This window comes from Dromiciops gliroides, chromosome 3 (genome assembly GCF_019393635.1).
Source record: "Dromiciops gliroides isolate mDroGli1 chromosome 3, mDroGli1.pri, whole genome shotgun sequence".
NCBI lineage: Eukaryota > Metazoa > Chordata > Mammalia > Microbiotheria > Microbiotheriidae > Dromiciops > Dromiciops gliroides.
In genome coordinates, this window is record NC_057863.1 from 275249574 (window position 1) to 275268962 (window position 19389).

The 19389-nt window shown below is 36.6% G+C and overlaps 1 protein-coding gene across 2 annotated transcripts in view; it reads right to left on the bottom strand.

The window, feature by feature from the left end:
• The window catches only part of LOC122748571 (amine oxidase [flavin-containing] A-like), a 107133-nt gene that overhangs the window by 21587 nt on the left and 66157 nt on the right, over positions 1-19389 (bottom strand). For both annotated transcript variants that reach the window (XM_043994261.1, XM_043994260.1), the window contains 7 exons: positions 11691-11795; positions 11100-11191; positions 7727-7868; positions 5351-5500; positions 4853-5012; positions 4025-4121; positions 1730-1783 (listed from right to left, as the gene is read on the bottom strand). In XM_043994261.1, the coding sequence (XP_043850196.1) occupies positions 1730-1783; positions 4025-4121; positions 4853-5012; positions 5351-5500; positions 7727-7868; positions 11100-11191; positions 11691-11795 (800 nt within the window). The remainder of the gene's footprint in view (positions 1-1729; positions 1784-4024; positions 4122-4852; positions 5013-5350; positions 5501-7726; positions 7869-11099; positions 11192-11690; positions 11796-19389) is intronic.

Sequence of the window (19389 nt, forward strand, 5' to 3'; positions counted from 1 at the left end):
TTTCTTTTTCAAAAGTTATCTGCAGATTGAAGTTTTAAAGTCCATTGTTTTTACTTTATAAAGAAAAGCACTGAGAATGTTTTGTCTTATGATATTCAAGACTTTTTGTAAGAAAAGATCAACTTTCTAACTGAAAACATCTTTGGATTTAATTAATTATTAGATATAGTTTGGCTTACATTTGCAAAAATTATTTGCAAATGGGCTAATCTTCTAGAAACTGCTTAAGTTCTGAGAATCACTTGTATTAGAGCCATTTACATCATCATAGCTATAACTTGAGCTAAGTAAAATAAACAACTTGCTGCCTAAAAGGAAACTACTACAGGTTTTCATTGTTTTCCAATCTTATCAAAGCAATCTTCTTAAAGCCTATACCTCTTGCAAGTACTTTCCAAAGCGTCTTCTAGAACTGTGTTTATTATGATAATTTCAAGTCAAAATCTAACTAGAGGGGCAGCTAGATGGCACAGTGGTAAAGCACCGGTCCTGGATTCAGGAGTACCTGAGTTCAAATCTGGCCTCAGACACTTGACACTTACTAGCTGTGTGACCCTGGGCAAGTCACTTAACCCTCATTGCCCTGCAAAAAACCCAAAACAAAACAAAACAAAAAAATCTAACTAGATACTTTCATTCATTCAGTTCTCTTCAAAATTATGCTATTATCATTTTGAAATTTTCAAAATCAGTTTTTTCCCTTACTTGGACAAATCTTATCTACTTTTTCAACATTAACACATAGCTTTAGATATAAAGGTTATAGTTGATGCATGATAATCAATTGTAACTCGGCAGGGAGGTGGCACAGTGGATAGAGCTGGGCCTGGAGTCTGGAAGATATCTTCCTGAGTTAAAATCTGGCCTCAGATGCTTACTAATGTGTGACCCTGGGTAAGTCACTTAACTCTGTATGTCTCCGTTTCCTCATTTATAAAATGAGCTGGAAAAGGAAATAGCAAGTCATTACAATATCTTTGCAAAGAAAATCCAAATGGGTCAAGAAGAGTGGGACACAACTGAAATGAATGAACAATGATGACAACAATCAGATGTAACATTTATGGCTAGATATCCATTAAGGCTGGAATGCCTAGGGGTGCACTTGCTTTCAAAAATACACTTTACTACAAAGCATCTTTCTGTAGTGTATAAGTAAGTGGTTACAAAATACTTTTCTCACAACTCTTTGAGGTAAGCAGTATAAGTATTACTATTGCCATTTTATAGATGAGAAAATTGAGGCTAAGAGAAATGAGACATTTTTTCCACAGATATTGAGTATCTGGAAGAGATAAGAATCCAAGTCTTTCCATTCTAAGTTCCCCTATATTACTATGCCTCTCAACCTTATTACCGTAGAAGAGAATTATGTAATGAGAAGAAGTTTGCATTAGATGATTTCTAAGGTATCCTTCTCCAACTTAAGGGTCAGTCCAATCCATAGGAACTAACCTATTAAAAACAAAGCTGACATTTTAATAGATGACTTGCTTAAGGTTACACAGACAGTATTTGTCAGAGGCAGGCCATGCACCTAGTTCTTCCTTACTTAATGAGTGCCACAGTGCTTCTCACTACTTGAAATCAGAAGAATTGCTGATTTGTGTGATTAGAGGGAGTTATCTGAATGGGGATAACCTAGTATATTGAAATCACATATCTGAACAATAACAAAAAATAACCAATACTCGATTTTAATAGATTTTTTTTCAAATTCGACTCTTACCTTAGCTCCTTACTAATGGTGGCAAGTTGATGAGCCTTCCTGGCAAGGATAAACCTGATGAGAAAAAATAAAATTTAAACATTTATCTTATGTGCCATGATATGGAGATTTATCCCTTCTATATCAGGTAGGAAAAGAGCAAGCAAGAAAGTCATATCTGATTGTATGGAAAGGAATTGAGTATAACTCAGCCACAATACACATCTGCTTCCTCCACTTCAGGCAAAAATATTGTATTGATACTTAGAGAGTGCCTAATCTGGAGTGGCTGTATGCTGAGCTATGCTACATATACTTAGTGTGGAGAGGAAGGAGAGATATTCCCTACCCCCTCTACTGGGCTACTAGTCAAGAATCAATATCAGTATAAGAAGTTTCATTTTTTTCTGGAAATTGCACACAGGTGCAATAATGAATAGAAGACAGGAAAACCATAACAAGGTTCAATTTCCCTTTGTTTTTATCTAGAAATCCCCAAGATTCAATACTTTATGTGAAAAGTTTCTCTACTCTGATTCTTGAATGATCAAACGTCCAATATCTTAGTGTTTTTACTTCCCCTCTTTTTCTTCTCTTTGAAGTCCTCTGTAAGGTAGCTTCTGACCCTGACACTCAACTAAAGTGCCCTCTGCAGGTGACCAGTGACCAATCCCTTCATTGCCAAATAGCCTTTTCTCAATCTTTATCCTTCTTGACCTTCTCTGAAGCCTCTGAAGGGTCATCTTAAACTTCTCAACACTCTCTTCTCCCTGGGTGTTTGTGGTGCTGTTATCTCTTGGTTCTTCCTCTTGCTTGTCTGATGACTCCTTTTCAATGTCTTCCCCTTGATTAACATCCATGTCATGCTCACAAATGGGCACTTCCCAAAGCTCTATCCTGGGCATACTCTTTTTCTTCCTACACTCTCCCACTTCATGAACTCATTAGCTCCCATGGTGGGTTCAGTTAGCACCTCTATTCAGATGACTCTCAGATCTACATACTCAGTCTTAGCCTGCCACTCAAGAACCAGTTCCATATTACTGACTACCTAGTAGATGTTTAGAATAGGATGTCCCATAAGCATTTCAAGCTCAGCACCATCTAAAATAGAACTCATTATCTTTCCCCACTAAACCCATCCCTCTTAACTTCTCTATAACTGTAAAGCGCAGTTATAGTTACTCTGGTCTGCAACCTCAGTAGGACCCTTAACTCTTCCCTCTCACTCATGCCACATATCTACTTAGCTGTCAATCTTGTACTTTCTATCTACAAAATGTCTTTCCCCCCCTTCTTTCTACTCACACAACCACTATCATATTTCAAGCACCTCATCACCACTCACCTGGACTACTGTAATAGCTTAATTGCTTTCCCTGCTTCTTGTTACTGCTCCAATTCATTTTCCCCATAGCTAACACTAAGTGAAATTTTCTAATTCCTAAGTGAGTTTCTGACCATGTTACCTGCCCCCACTCTGTAAGCTCTAGTGGATCCTAGTTTCTTTGAAGATCCCTTACTGCTCAAATCCAATCAGTTACCAAGTCTTGTTACTTCCACAACACATATTCTGTTCTACTCATACAGTCACTAGCCTTGTTCAGGACCTCAATATCTAGCCTCCAAACTGGCCATTTTCTTCTAGTCCACTCCAATCCATTTCCCACAAACATAGTTGTAAAACCGATATTGCTTAAGATATGGGTCTATGTAACTTCCCCGAACAATAAACCCCAGGGCCTCCTTTTTACTTCCAGGATCAAAGAGAAATTCCTCTGTTTGGGATTTAAGGCCCTTTATAATTTAGCTCTAACTTATCTTTTCTGACTGATTCTACAGTGCTCCCCTTTATGCACTCTGTAGTCGTCCTGCCAAACCAACCTATTTGATCTTCCCCACATGTGACATTCCATCTTCTGCCTTCATTTCTAAGATCCTTTCAACTCCTCTGCCTCTCTAGGAATCTCTAGCTCCACTCAAGATTCGTCTCAAATTCCACCTCTTAAAATGTATAAGACCTTTTCTTATCCACTTCCCACCTCCAGTTGTTGGTGTTCTCCCTCAACAAGTTACTTTGTATGAATCTAATTAGAATATACTTCAGTTTTGGCTTTGTGCCCCCAGGGTCTAGCATGGTGCCTTGCTTGTGGGATGCACTTAATAATTATTTACTGAATTAAAATGAAATAATTCTGAAGTTGTAAGTTTTCACTTACAAATTGAGCTTTGTATTAGTTATGCTTTGAAACAAATAAAAATTCCCAACAAAGTTTTCTAATTCTAAAAATAAAGCATTCTTAAATTTTCTCTCACCCCATGATGGCAGGTATAGATCCATCTGGCTTACTGTCATCTAAGGTGATTGAAATTGGAGCATCATCATCTTCAATGAGTATGCAGCCACAGTAATCTTATTGTAAAGAAAAGTAAAACAAGATGATGACAAATTAGTAACAATGGACAGTGTTGTACTGCAAGATTGTACACAAACACAATTTGCTAAAGATATGGCAAATTCTGAACATATGTATTCTTAAACCTGCAACTTAGTCTCTCTTATGTACAAACACTCGACTTCATGGGGAAGTTCTGTTTCATTTCCTTGCTCAGAAAGATTCCTGTCCAATATATGCCATGAATAATCTCATGATTCTAGATTACTAGCGCATTCTCCCTGTTGATCCCAAACTGGTAAAAGTATGAGAAGAAAACTGTATCAGGAAGACTGACAACTTGTCAGGAGTGGGATAACAGAAGTACTGCTATTAATTTAGTCTCACTTTTATATTACATATATACAAATATACCTAGATACATATATATGTATACACACACACATATATATATATGATACCTTTATATTACATATATATCATACTATCTTTTATATTATAATTCAATTCACTTCAGTTTATTCAACAAGCATTTACTGAGTAACTCCCGTGTGCACATAGGGCGCTGTAGCTATTAAATGGGATCACTTCATGAACTCAAGGGGTATAAAATCAACCTGATTCTTTATTTGAATTATTTGGGGTTTCTCTTTTTTTAAAAATGATGTCCAATGTATACACTGATTCTTGGAACAATGTGGTCATTCAGTTTAATACGAGTTGTATACAAATAAAAAGAGCAACCTACTCTTCTTCTTCCAAAAGGCTTCCTTGTAATACGTCACACATTTAATGATGGCCCCCATTGGAAGCCGCTGGATTAACTGGTTTCTCTCTGATGGAAGTTCTGGTCGGAAGTGGATCTTGCAAGTCAAGATTGGAGGGATCGCACTAATTACATATCTGCACTAAAACACACATATGACATCAGCGTGACTATGACTGCAGCCTTTTGAGAAAGGTGGGAACACAATCCTTTACATTTCCATTGACACTGAACAATAAGTACCGACATCTTAAATAAGACCACCGGGGAAAACAAAACATAAAGAAGAAAGAGTGACCACAGGTACTAATTGAAATGATGAAAAAGGTACAAACCAGTAGTAAGCAAACAGTAATGAGAGTTATAAAGATGTTTAAATAAGCAAAGGAAAGCAAACCTATAGAACTTGTTATACATGTTTAAAAGCTGCATTAGGCATATCATCTAATGAATATGTTTCCTTTGATTGGATGAAATTACCTCATATCTCTCATGGTTTGCAGTCTCCACAAGGACACCATCACCTGACTGATCAATATAGGATACAGGCCTCTCCAGCTTTACTCGTTCTCCAAGAAGTTCCATGATCTTTTCACTAACTTGACCAGAACCTCCAATAAACTTCCTTTCCTAAGAGAGGAGAGAGGAATGGGAAAGAAAAAGGAAGAAAAAAGCCAAAAATACATATAAAGCCCTGTTTAATGATATCAATAATGGATATAACAGAGGAAGAGCACGTAGCATATACCTAAATCATAAGAAAGTCAATGATCGTACTTTGGTTTGTGTGGCTACTTCCCAGAGCTCCTGTTCCATTGGTGTAACCTCTACAACTTATGGCTTTTTCAAAGAAGTATATCACAAGTAAGATGGAGGAATTTATTTAGCCACAATTGTTCAGAAGGACCATCTACTGAGGCATAGGTACAAGGGAATGCCCATGTCAATGAAATGCATTGTTTGTTGTTGTATGTCTTTAATCACAATATCATGTCTGAGTGACTAATCTGGATGAGTCACAACAGATATATGTCCCAAAAGATACCCGAATTAAAATTCTTTGCAGGGAAGCAAGGGCTAAGTGGTACACGGACACAGGAAGACTGAGTTCAAATCTGACCTCAGAAATGTACTAGCTGTGTGTCCTTGGGCAAGTCACTTAACCTTTGTCTGCCTCAGTTTCCTCAACTGTAAATGGGGACAATAGTGGCTACCTCGCTAGAGTTGTGAGATCAAATCAGATTTGTCAAGCACTTTGGCACGATGACTGGCACACAGCAAGCACTTAAGGTATTTCTGTTCCCTCCCTCATACTTGAATTAACATTATTTACATAACTTAAAAGAATGAAAAAAAATTAATAGTTTATAGGGAGAACCCTTTCAGGACACTATTGTTCAAAAATTTTTTAAAAATGTAAAGAAAAATATCATTATTGGTCCCATTTTTAGATGAGGAAATAATTTTTAATAATTATTTTCTCACAAAACTGAGGCTGAGAAATTAAGTGACTTGCCCTAGGTCCCACAGCTACTAAGTAGCTAAGGTAGGACCAGAACCCAGGTCTTCCTGTCTAGAGTTGCAGTCCTCTGTCTACAACACTAAAGTGAAGTTGAAGTTTTATTGATGTAGTACCCTAAAGGTGACTGCTTTTGATTTCTCTTATTTCTTGGGTAGCATATTGATGAAATTGTCTGAATTAAAAGTTCTCAACCTTTTTTGACTGATTTACTCCTTTAACATGGCCAAAGACCTCATGGTTCTATTTTAATCATCACCTCTTACTATCATAAAAAACAAAAACAAAAAAACCCAGCCCTGGTGTTTAAGATATTGAGTTGCTGGTTAAAAAAAGGATAATTTTGACCACATAAGTATGAAATAATTTCATGTGGGTTCATCTTGCTTTCCAACTAGTTGTAAACTTCTTGAAGTCAGGGACCACTTGTAATTCTATACACATAGTGTAGGAAAGACTTATAGAGCAAATACTTGTATCTTAGTACCCACACTAATCTATATAGTTCATAGAAAATGCCTCCAGAGTAAGGAATGACCACACTCTGATCTACTACTTTGGAGAAGTACCTGAATATTTAACTTCAAACAGACACAACCTGAAAATAGGCTCATGACACTAAAAGGCTTAAAAATATTTTGGATGAATATCAGATGCATATTTACTGGCTATGCCAAGAATTGTAGAGGCTGGAAATATAAGTACATACCCAAACAGTTTAATAAACATTAATGCATGGCTAAGAAATTAAAGACCATTTAGTTCAATTCTTTCCTTTAAGTTACTAAGAAAAGAGGCATAGCAGGCTGTAAAGGAGATAAGGATATTATTTGGGACATGGGACTTCCAGGTGGGGAAAGTCCCTGTACCAGTGAGGTTGACACCTTCTTTCCACTTTATAGTCTTAGAAAGTTGACTTGAGTACTGAGAGGTTAAACAATTTGCCCAGGTTCACACAGCTAAGATGTGCCTAAGGCAAGATTTAAATTCAGGTTCCCCTGTCCATGTTTCTCACAGTACTGCCTCTTTATAAAGCATAGAGAAAAAACACATTACAGAATTAAGCAAAACTAGGCTGACTGAGGCTCATCCCTCTACTCTTCAAGAAGTTGATCTTAAAAGGAAAAATGAGATCTTCCATCCTTTAAATCTTTCTTTTCAGAAATGAGGAGAATGAAAATAAGAAATTATTTATAGCCCCCCACTCCCAAAGAGCTCACACTAGAATCTTCAACCTGCCATTAACTTATTCCTCGAACTACTAAGCCAGTTAGTAAGACTCCACTGTCTGTCATAAAGCTAGACATAAGTATGGTTAAAAGAGAGACATTGCATACCTGGCCCCCATTGCTGACAGAAAATATTCTAGTTGTGCCCCCACACTGCTTCACATACCACAGGAACCAGAGGGCAGAAACTTCATGAGGTTCAGACGTAACGTTGATATTCACAAAAAGAAAAGCAAATTGCCTGGCAGTTCTGCCAAAGAAACAACAACAAAGACCAAACACATGTTCACACCCATACAATAGTCTATGATCCTTTCTATGTCATTAATCATCTATTCTTGTTTATTTTGGTGAATTTTTCAGTCACCACTAAAACACGTGTCTTCTTATTTTCCCTAACATCTTTGTTGGGGGGTTGTTGGTGGAGAGCTGTAACAAAGTCTGACCCACTTTCAGAAAACCTTTGGCTTTGCCTCATATGCTATAGTCTTACAGTAGCCTAAACATTCAACATTCTTGCTGACAGGCTACATGGCTTATAAGGAGGAAAATGCCCATTACGAATATATTTGCAACTGAATTTTCCCCCCAAGTCCTTGAACTTACACAATAAAGTTTATTATGATCTCTATTAGGCCTCCACCAGTCTCGGACGACCATGGATCAGCGCCTTGAAAAGCCACAGGCCACAGTGTGACTGTGCAGTCCGATACAGGAGCCGCAGCTCCTGAGTGACTTGTAACTGGTAACTGCCACATCCCGTGTTGTATCCACCCCATGAGGAGTAGCTGGAGTGTCCTCTCCAGGGCGCTGGAGATCTCTATTTATGATGTCTATTTGCTTACAAAGCTAAAAGTCTGGGTATCCCATTGCTACATGTTTCTGGACAAAAGGCAAGTTCATGGGTCATGTTATCCTATGGATTAGGTGGAGACTTCAAATAAAATCTCATAATTCATACATCCCAGCATCACAGTTTTGTGACATGAACATTACACTGGGGATCTTTAGAGTTCTTCAGGGTAAAAGGGGGCCCCAATATGCAAATATGAGTTAAAGTCAGAAGCCAGCTAATTACAAATGGAATGGCAACCCCAAACTTAATATAATCATGAGCAGTTTAAGCACTGTCTGGCTCATTAACCAGCTTAAAGAGTGACCTGCTCACACAGAATTTTGCTGTTTCCTTGATGGTTACCACTCCTGGGACCTCTTAAATCAAGTTTATGTCTTCTTCACTTCCTCCCCTGCCCTACTTTATCACTGCCTGGCGAAATGGCACTGCTTACTCTTGGGAGTTTCCTGTTCTCTCTAAATCTGTTTATTTGATGTCTGTACTTTTAAGATGGGTTTTATCTCCAAACAAAGATAAGCTGATTTTCACTGCATTTCGTCCAAGCATTTCCTATAAAGAGGTAGAGTTAATATTTGGGGAAGGACAAAAGAGAACCCAGGGACCACTAACCTTAGATAACCCCAAGCCTACAATGAAGCACCTTCTCTCTGGACATATAAAGAGGGCCTTTAAAAGTAGAACCTCCTTCAGAGAACAATAACAACTCATATTTCTATAGTGACTTAAAGTTTACAAAGTAATTCCTTTACAGCAACCCTGTGAGGTAGAAACTATTTCTAAGCAGTAAGCAGCAACTATCTGTACACCTTGCAAAATGAGCTGCTAAGAAGTGATCTCTATGAATCCATTAAAGCCAAATGATCTTCACTTGGAAATACCACCTTGGCCCTTAGTTTGTTTTACTGCATAGCAGTATGAGTCATAAAACCACATTTCTTTGAAAATATGCTATACAGTTCAGATGTGTCACTAATTTAGCCTGAATTTCCCTCAAGTCAATCTAAATTGGTCAATTTTACTGTAATTTTGACCTATAATTATTTAATTCCTTCTAGGAAAGTCAGGATGTTATTTAAGCCATGGATTTTTGTCCAGCACCTTTTAGGTTCAAAGGAGAGTTGTATGGGCAGAATAGGCTCATGTGTACTTTATAATTTTATTTAAAAATAGAGAAAGAATGCCAGATCTCTTTAAGGCTGAATATCTAATGAGTGATAATGATGATGATAATACACATTCATAACTTTTTCGAATTTGAGCATCAGAGTCCTTGTCTAAGGCATAAACACTTACCTTATTAAGTGGCACTTTAAAGCAAATGGCATTTAAAATTTTTTATTTCAATTGTGGCCCCAATGCATTACTGATCAAAGATGGACAACTCCTATTGTAGCCAGGGATAACAGCACACAGAACCCATATAGGACCTGGACGCTGTTTGGATTTGGTGATCTAATTGATTTTTCTTTACTTTTGATGCCTGGCTCTTTGTTCTCACTCCAGTGAAACCAGAATGTCAGGGTGAGTTTGGTTTATCCTTAGACTGAGGTGACAGGATAATAAAGAAAATCACAATCTTCTGTATAAGCCATTTCCAATAGATTTAAAGGGATTGAAGATAAAATGTAAAAGGAAGAATTATACAGGGATGTGTCTATGAGGTCACAACTGTATCCCATGTTGGACTCATAATAATAATAGTTGACATCTAGTACATTCATAGCTAGGTGGCACAGTGGTTAGAGTGCCAGCCCTGGAGTCAGGAAGATCTGAATTCAATTCCAGCCTCAGACATTTAATAGCTGTGCGATCTTGGGCAAGTCACTTAACCCTGCTTGTCTCGATTTTCTCATATGTAAAATGAGCTGGAGCCTTAAAACGGCAAATCACTCCATTATCTTTCCTAATGAAATGCTCTCCCTGCTTTGTATACACACTCAAGGATACAATAATGCAGCCCAATAGCAAACACCCTTCTGTTTAATAACAATATGGCATATATTTCTTTTTTTCTTTTTTTGGTGAGGCAACTGGGGTTAAGTGACTTGCCCAGGGTCACACAGCTAGTAAGTGCCAAGTGTCTGAGGCCGGATTTGAACTCAGGTCCTCCTGAATCCAAGGCCAGTGCTTTATTCACTGTGCCACCTAGCTGCCCCATGGCATATATTTCTTAGCTACTCCCATACTGCTTGTGCAGCTGTTCTGTATTTTCCTGAGAGAGGGAAGACCTTTTTCATACTATTGGACAACTATGCCTTATTTTTAAAAATAAGTTCTATATTCATCATTAGGGGATCTTAACCTTAGATTTAGGAACTTTGGTATATAACTATATTTCAACATTAATTGTTTTCCTTATAATCCTGAATATTTAATTTTATACATTCAGAAATATTTTTCTGAGAAGGGGCTCTTAAGTCTCATTAGAATTCCAAAGGGGTCCATAACTTAGAAAAAGATAAGGATCCCTGTTCTAAGTGTGAGAAGAGTTTCCATAAAGTTGCTATTATTCAGGGAAGTGGTTTTTTTTCTACTTTCTTCTAAATTATTAAGGAAATTACCAAAAGCAGTGGCTAAAAGGAGGTGGGGAATATAAAAGGAATTCCAAAATTAAATGAAGCCTACTTAGTCCAGCAGATCTTTTCAATGAGATCCTTCATGGTCATCCTGTCCCATTCTTCAGCATGAGGTGCCTGCCAGGGAGCTTCAGAAGGAATCTGAAAAGAAAACATATCCACTATTTAGGGACTATGCCCACGCTCCTTTACAGAGCAGTGCTGAAGCCTAAATGTAGAGCCTTTCTTAAACCCCCAGTTACACATGAGATTTTACCTCACAGTAAGTAAACATGCTGAATGTGTGAATGTGAATTTTGATTCTCTCATTATCTGTGGTTAACTCACAAAAGAAAAAAAAAATTATACACCTTTTTGCTAGTTCATAGAGGAGAAATATGGATCTATCTAGTCCAACCCCTTTTCACTGTATAGATGGGGAAATAAGGTGCAGAAAGGTTAATACTGCCTTGCAAAAAGTCACAGAGGTAGGATTTGAACACAGGTCCTCTGAACCAGTACCTTTCCATTACGTGCTGGAGCCAAAGGTCATAATAGGAAGTGATTACTCAAAGCTATTTAATATAGCTAGAGGGGATACAAAGATAACAAAGTATAATTACTTGATAAGCCTCCCATGGAAATTTCATACCCATCATACCTCCTTGCCCATGTGATCTATTGTCCTCCACAGATTGTTATAATCCAGATATGCTATGGGATTCCACACTGGAGGAAAGGTACCCCTGAAAGCTGTAGATTTTCCCTTTAACATAAAAAAATTAGGAAAATCAATTATATTATACAGTGCTCTGACTAAAGACTTGGTAATTATAACAACAACAACAATAAACCAAAAGGAACCAAAAAACAATTGTTTTCAAATAAACTGTAACTGCCAGCAGTCAATAAGTAGGTAATTTATTGAGAACCACCATATACATCGCCACATGTATCGTGAAAATTTTCAATAAGAGAAATAACATTTTATTAGATTAATAACATGATATCAAGTTATTCATGTCCCTTCAGAAAAGAATATTTTAATATAGTCTTACCTACATATAAATAAAAGGTCTATTATTACCTGGTAAATTAATACTTATCTTGATTATAAAACAAAAAACAAAACTTCAAATTTCCTTCCAGATCTAATTCAGGTCAGAGTGAAATGATCTACAGAGGAGAAGGCAGCCTCCAGAAAGGACACAAAATACAGTAAGTTAATATCTAATACTGTGATTTCAGCCTTCATTCTGTAGCCAGACTAGGAATGGTAAGGTATCAATATATTAAAAATGTAGAAAAATAAATCAGCAATTATTTATGAAGTAGCTACTATGTACTGAATACTCAAGTTAGTGCCAGGATATAAAGGGAGGTGAGGTTACCTATAGGCTGTTTTTTTAACCTATTTTTTCTCAGAAAATAGTTTTGGTTCTTCAACATACTTTCTACCAACCAATATTCATTCCCCAGGCCTATAGTGTACTATAAGGTATATCAAGCAGTAAACTTCTGACTTTGAGGAGTTTATGATCTAATTGGGGGGGAAAAACCCCACACATAAAATTTTAAAAACCATATTCAGTGGTGGCACTCTTCCCCAGAAAATTCACAATTGGAATCAAAGTCATGCAATAGATTAGTATTTCATAAATTGAAGATAATAAACATTGGGGAAGAGTGTCACCATTGAATAAAGTTGATGTGACAATCAAATAGCAGAAAAATGAGATTAAGTCCATATTTAACATAATATACAGTAAATAAACCGAACAGATCAATGACCATATGATAAAAATTTAATAAAAATTATATCTAATTAAACTTGAAAGAGGAGAAAAATTATTATCTTTTCAATGAATTGAATAAAGTATTGGGGACAAAAATAATTGTATTATAACAGTTAAAACTAAAGAGTTGTATATAACAGAAAGCAATATATTAGAAAGGAAAGAAACATACTAGGGGAAAATGCTTACTATTAAGATTTTTGATAAAAATCTGACATCTAAAATTTAAAAGATTAAGGAATTAAGAGTATGATCCACTTTCCAAAGAGAAAATGGCTGAGATATGAATAAATACAAGATAGAATTATGTCACAGAATGACAAGAATAGAACCAAGAGATGCTACAGAGGTCATCTAAGGCAACCTCCTCAATTTCCTCAGATTTAACAGTCCCAAAGAAGCGATTTGACCAAGGTCACACAGTTAATGAGAGAGTTAGAATTTGAACTCAAGTTCTCTGATTCCAAAGATCCTGAAAAGAATAAAACAAATTCTAAAAAATAACATGAAAAACTGTTCAAAAACTCTTTAATAAATAGAACAATATAAGTGAAAATATCTCTGAGCTATCATCTCATACACATTAATTGTTTCCAAAGTGAGTTGGGAACAACACATTCAGTGTTGTTGAGAAACAGGTGGTACTAGTGGAACTATAATGTTACTGAAAGAAAAAACTCTCTGTACAAAGTATTGATAACATGATTATTTGTAATTGTAAAGCCACTGTTCCATGACTGAGATAGCTGAGGACTTCCTGAAAAAATCATAGTAAGAATATAATAAAATATTATACAATGAGAAATGGCAAACATCAAGGATGATAGCTACCGTGGAAAATTTTAAATGGAATAATATAATGAAGATAAGTAAAATTATATACATATAATAAAGACTACTGGTGACAAAATCTACCCCCTCCCCCCCAAAAATACCCAAAAGAGTAAGGAGACAAAGATGTAAATGGGACATTTTTGTTATAGCTTTGTTTAAATTAATCGTTACATTTTAAAAGCAAACTTTAGATAATAAGAGTTCACGATTACAGATATATGTGAATTTCTGTTTTCATTGTTAGTTACTACTGTCTAGCAGAAAAAATATTAAAATGTTTTATAAACAACTGGGCAAGTCAATTCTATTGTGAGAGAATAAAACAAATAAACAGAAACATCAGGATAATATTTGTACATCTTTAGCAAACAACTCCTGTGTTTTTATTTTTGTTTTTTTTTGGTGAGGCAATTGGGATTAAGTGACTTGCCCAGGGTCACACAGCCAGTAAGTGTCAAGTGTCTGAGGATGCATTTGAACTCAGGTCCTCCTGACTCCAGGGCCGGTGCTCTATCCACTGCACCACCTAGCTGCCCCAACTCCTATGTTTTTAAAAATCGAAAGCTGACTCAGAAGAACAGTAGAAAATGTATTTGGACTATTTCAAACAATGACCCAGCAAAATACTCCACGTACTCTGAAAGGACAATGATGGAGAATCTTTTTTACAAAACACAAACATGATAGGGGGAAAAGAGATACTTAGAAGGCTAGATTTGGGTAAAGAATTTAAATGGTAGCTCTCTGAACAGCTAGTTCTTTTTTTTTTAAATTATAAAAGTATTTTATTATTTTCCAGTTACATGTAGAGATAGTTTTCAACATTTGTTTTCATAAGATTTCCAGTTTCAAATTTTTCTTCCTCCCTCCCCTGCCTCCTCCCTCCCCAAGACAGCAAGTAATCTGATATAGGTTATATATGTACAATCACATTAAACATATTTCTCCATTAGTTTTGCTGTGAAAGAAGAATCAGAGCAAAAAGGAAAAACCTCAAAAAAGAAAAACAACAGCACCAAAAACAAAAGAAATAGTATGGTTCAATCTGCATCCATATTCCACAGTTCTATTCTTTCTGGATTTGGAGAGCCTTTTCCATCATGAGTCCTTTGGAACTATCTTGTACCGTTGTATTTCTAAGAAGTATCAAGTCTATCACAGTTGATCAACACATAATGTTGATGATACTGTGTACAATGTTCTCCTGGTTCTGCTCATCTCACTCAGCATGAGTTCATGCAAGTCCTTCCAGGTTTCTCTGAAATCTGCCTGCTCATCATTTCTTACAGCAGAAGAGTATTCCATTACATTCATATAGCACAGCTTATTCAGCCATGCCCCAATTCATGGGCAACCCCTCAATTTCTTTTTTTTTTTTTAGTGAGGCAATTGGGGTTAAGTGACTTGCCCAGGGTCACACAGCCAGTAAGTGTTAAGTGTTTGAGGCCAGATTTGAACTCAGGTACTCCTGAATCCAGGGCTGGTGCTCTATCCACTGTGCCACCTAGCTGCCCCAACCCCTCAATTTCTAATTCCATGACACCACAAAAAGAGAAGCTATAAATATTTTTGTACATGTGGGTCCTTTTCCCTTTTCTATGATATCTTTGGGGAAAAGACCTAATAGTGGTATTGCTGGGTCAAAGGGTATCAAAGCTTTATAGTCCTTTGGGCATAATTCCAAATTGCTCTCCAGAATGGTTGGATCAGTTAACAGCTCCACCAACAATGCATTAGTGTTCCAATTTTTCCACACCTTCTCCAACATTTATCATTTTCCTTTTTTGTCATATTAGCCAATCTCATAAGTGTCAGGTGGTACCTCAGAGTTGTTTTAATTTGCATTTCTCTAATCACTAGTGATTTAGAGCATTTTTTCATATGGCAATAGATAGATAGCTTTGATTTCTTCATCAGAAGAACAGCTAGTTCTTATTACAGTTTTCTGTCTTAACTAGGACTTAATTCACATTTTCTCACAAAAATAGTTGTTTGTACGTACCACTGGAAAAAAATCAAAGAAAAACAATTATGCGCTTGCAGAACTATTTTATAGCTTCATTTGACTCTTTTCAATTTCCCATAGATAGCACATGCGTCTGGACACATTTAGAATGTGTTACATGAAATTAAACAAAATTTTCCCCATATGCCCTAAGTTGAAACTCCATGCCACAATGAATAACTGTATTTTGCATACTGCTCTGAAGATCAAAGAATTTGCATTCTGGAAAATAAGTAAGAGAGTCAAGATGTAGGTGGCTAAGTATGTAAAGAGATGAACATCTATTTTACAAGTGGAAACAGATAAAAAGAGAGTGCAGCTACTTTAGAGAAAATAGATCAATTAAGCGCTTCAAAGACCATAGGAAAAAATTTCTGATGTTAAACTTTTTTATCAAATGAGTAAAAATTGTCATATTTGATTGTTGCAAAGGTAAACAGGTGTTCCTGTTAGCCCTGCCTGATTCTGCAAGTTCTAAGAGAAACAGATCAATGAGAAAATGGGGGAGTAGGAGGTAATAATAATCATAACTAACATTTATATAAAGTGTTAATAAGGTTTTGCAAAGTGTTTTACGTATATATTATGTCATTTGATCCTCACAATAGCCATATAAGGTTGGTACTATTATTATTTCCATTTTACAGATGAGGAAACTAAGACAAAAGGTTAATTAACTTGCCAAGGATCAAAGCTACTAAATGCCCGAGGCATAATTCAAATGTAGCTCTTGATTCCAAGTCTAGCACTCTATCCATTACACCAAACTGTTTTATCAGAACAGGTAGTAAGGCAGGAGACTATGCCAATAGACATACATTTCCACATATTCTCAAGATTCTTCTTTCTTTACCTTCAGAGACCTGCTGCCAAGAGATTCCTTACTCTGTGCTTTCTGTCTGATTGACAGCTCTTTAAGTGGTTTTCATGTATGCCCCATTCCAATCCATTCTCTACTCAGCTGACAACTGAAGTATAAGTCTGACCATGTCACTTTTCTATTCGGTAAATTCCAGTGGCTCCCAATTATCTCCAAGGTCAAATATAAAGTCCTATGTTTGGCATTTAAAGCCCTGGCTCCTTCCTACCTTTCCAGTATTCTTACACTTTATTATCTTCCATACACTCCATTATATAGCCAAGCCAGTCTACCTGCTGTTCTTTACTCAACTCCTCATTTCTAAACCTGTGCCACTGCATAAATTGTCTTCACAGACTATTATCACTTCTGTCTCTTAGCTTCACTGGCTTCCTTCAAAACTCACAAAATCCACCTTCTGTAGTAATCTTCTCCCGGTCAAGTAGAAAATTCTAGGCCTCTCCTTTTCCACCTTTTCATAGAAGGGAAAATAACATGGAGGACAGAGGAAAAGCAAACATGGTTTGCTAAGAAAAGCCCTAAGTGGTGACTGGTTGCATTCTCTAGAATTTCTAGTGCTCCCAGATGTGATAATATGATAAGGATTTCAAAGACTTCTTGATCATCACACAATTTTCATAAAGAAGGATTTTGGTGAATTTAGCATTGGAGAATTAGACACCTAAGGAGGCAGCACATTAACTCCCCAAGTCCTAGGTTTCTGAGATCCCAATTACTTTCCCTGTGACCAATACTCCCATCTCAAGAGAAAAACTGCCCCGTAAAGCAATAAGAATTATCGTTCTAAGTAGAACACAACGTCCCTGGAAGTGTACCAAAGCTTCTTGGGCCCTGTTTACAGTAAGTATTGTTTAAACCGACCCATATTTGTGATAAGAGGGGAACACTGTTCAAGAGATAATCATTTATTGAACCTATGACATTACTGTGTTGGCCCTTTCAAGATGAGCCAAGTGTTGGCACACCACTAAAGAACTGCAGGCATTTACTGTTTGACATTGTTAGAAATTTCTACTGTTGTTCATCTTTATTTTTAATATATTTTTAAAAGTTTTTTTTTAAGTACTAGCTTTGTAAGTCTGGCATATTAGTAAAGTTTAGTGGATATCTATGGAATGTTGGGGGCTACCTAAAAATTGTATGGAGCTTCAATTTTCTTTGCTTTGTAAAACAACCAAAGAGGAAAATTCACTTTAGATAGAGCAGAAGATCTGGGTTCCAGCCTCAGCTCTACACTATCCCGCTTGGTAATCTCAGACAGACCCTAACTGAACTGGGCATCAGATTCCTCAAGCTCAGAATGAGAATATTATGGTACATTATTTCTAAGGTCACTCCTGTTTGCTATCATTTCTAGGCTTTCTGTGATAAGATCACCTGTCAGGCTATGCCAGTCAGTTTTCCTTATCAAGCCTGCTGGCAAAGTAAGATACTTAAAGGCACTCTGATGCTGAAGTGCAAATCAGATATTTGCAGCAATTTATTGCCTCATAATCTTAACGAAGTGATTCAACCAGTCTTTTCCTTGAACTATAAACAACCTACGCCTGTGAATGCAGCATGAGGAATAATTTGTGATATAAAATGTCAGAGTACTTTATAAACCACCTTCCTTATTATTATCCACAGAAAATAGATCAGGAGCTCTTTAGATCTTCAACTACAAGAGGAAGACTTCTAGTTAGAAATAATGAAATGAGAGTTACAAAACAATACAAAGGATTACTGAGGAGTGTTGCAAAGCATTCTTCCCTTGAGGTTCTAAAATTAGAAATAACTTTAGGGAAGTCCAGTTTTGAGTTGGATAATATAACATTTTTAAGAAAATATATTATTTTTATTCTTAACTTTTTCCAAATCACCTCCATTTCCTAATATATTCCTTCCTTCCCATCCCACAACTGGTGTGCCAGCTCTTATTATAACAATTTTAAAAGAGAATGGCAGCAGCAGCTGGTGGCGCAGTGGACAAAGCACCGGTCCTGGATTCAGGAGGACCTGAGTTCAAATCCAGATTCAGACACTTGACACTTACTAGCTGTGTGACCCTGGGAAAGTCACTTAACCCTCATTGCCTTATTCCTGCCCCCCCCAAAAGAGACTTGCAGCTCACTAAAACCAGGTAACATAACAATCATGTCTACTAGCACATACAATATTCCACACCCAAAGTCTTCCTCTTTTGCTAAGAAGAAAGGGAGGTGCATTTTCTTAACTCTCATCTGGGTCAAAGCTCTGTACTTTAATTACAGTGTTCAGCTTTTTTCTAAAAAAAAAATTATTTTCATTTACATTCTTGTACTCATTATGTATGATATTTTCCTTGCCTTGCATAGCATACTTCCCTATCCATCAATAATGTCTTTTTTCTCTGCTTCTCTGAATTCTCCATATTCTCATTTCTTATGGAATAGTAATATTCCATTACATTTCATGTGTTACAATTTGTTAAGCTATTTTCCAATTTCCAGTTTTTTGCTACCAGAAAAAGTGATGTTATGAATATTTTGGAGTTTATGGGACTTCTGCCTTTGGTCTTCTTTGGTTTTACATTTAGCAGCAGAATTACTGGATTCAAATGGTATGAAGATATTAGTTACTTCTTCTTAGCCTAATTCCAAACTGCTTCACTATCAACAGTGTATTGGCGGGGCAGCTAGATAGCGCAGTGGTAAAGCACCGGCCCTGGATTCAGGAGTACCTGAGTTCAAATCCGGCCTCAGACACTTGACACTTACTAGCTGTGTGACCCTGGGCAAGTCACTTAACCCTCACTGCCCTGCAAAAAACAAAACAAAACAAAACAAAACAGTGTATTGGTGTGGGCAATAATATCCTACCTATT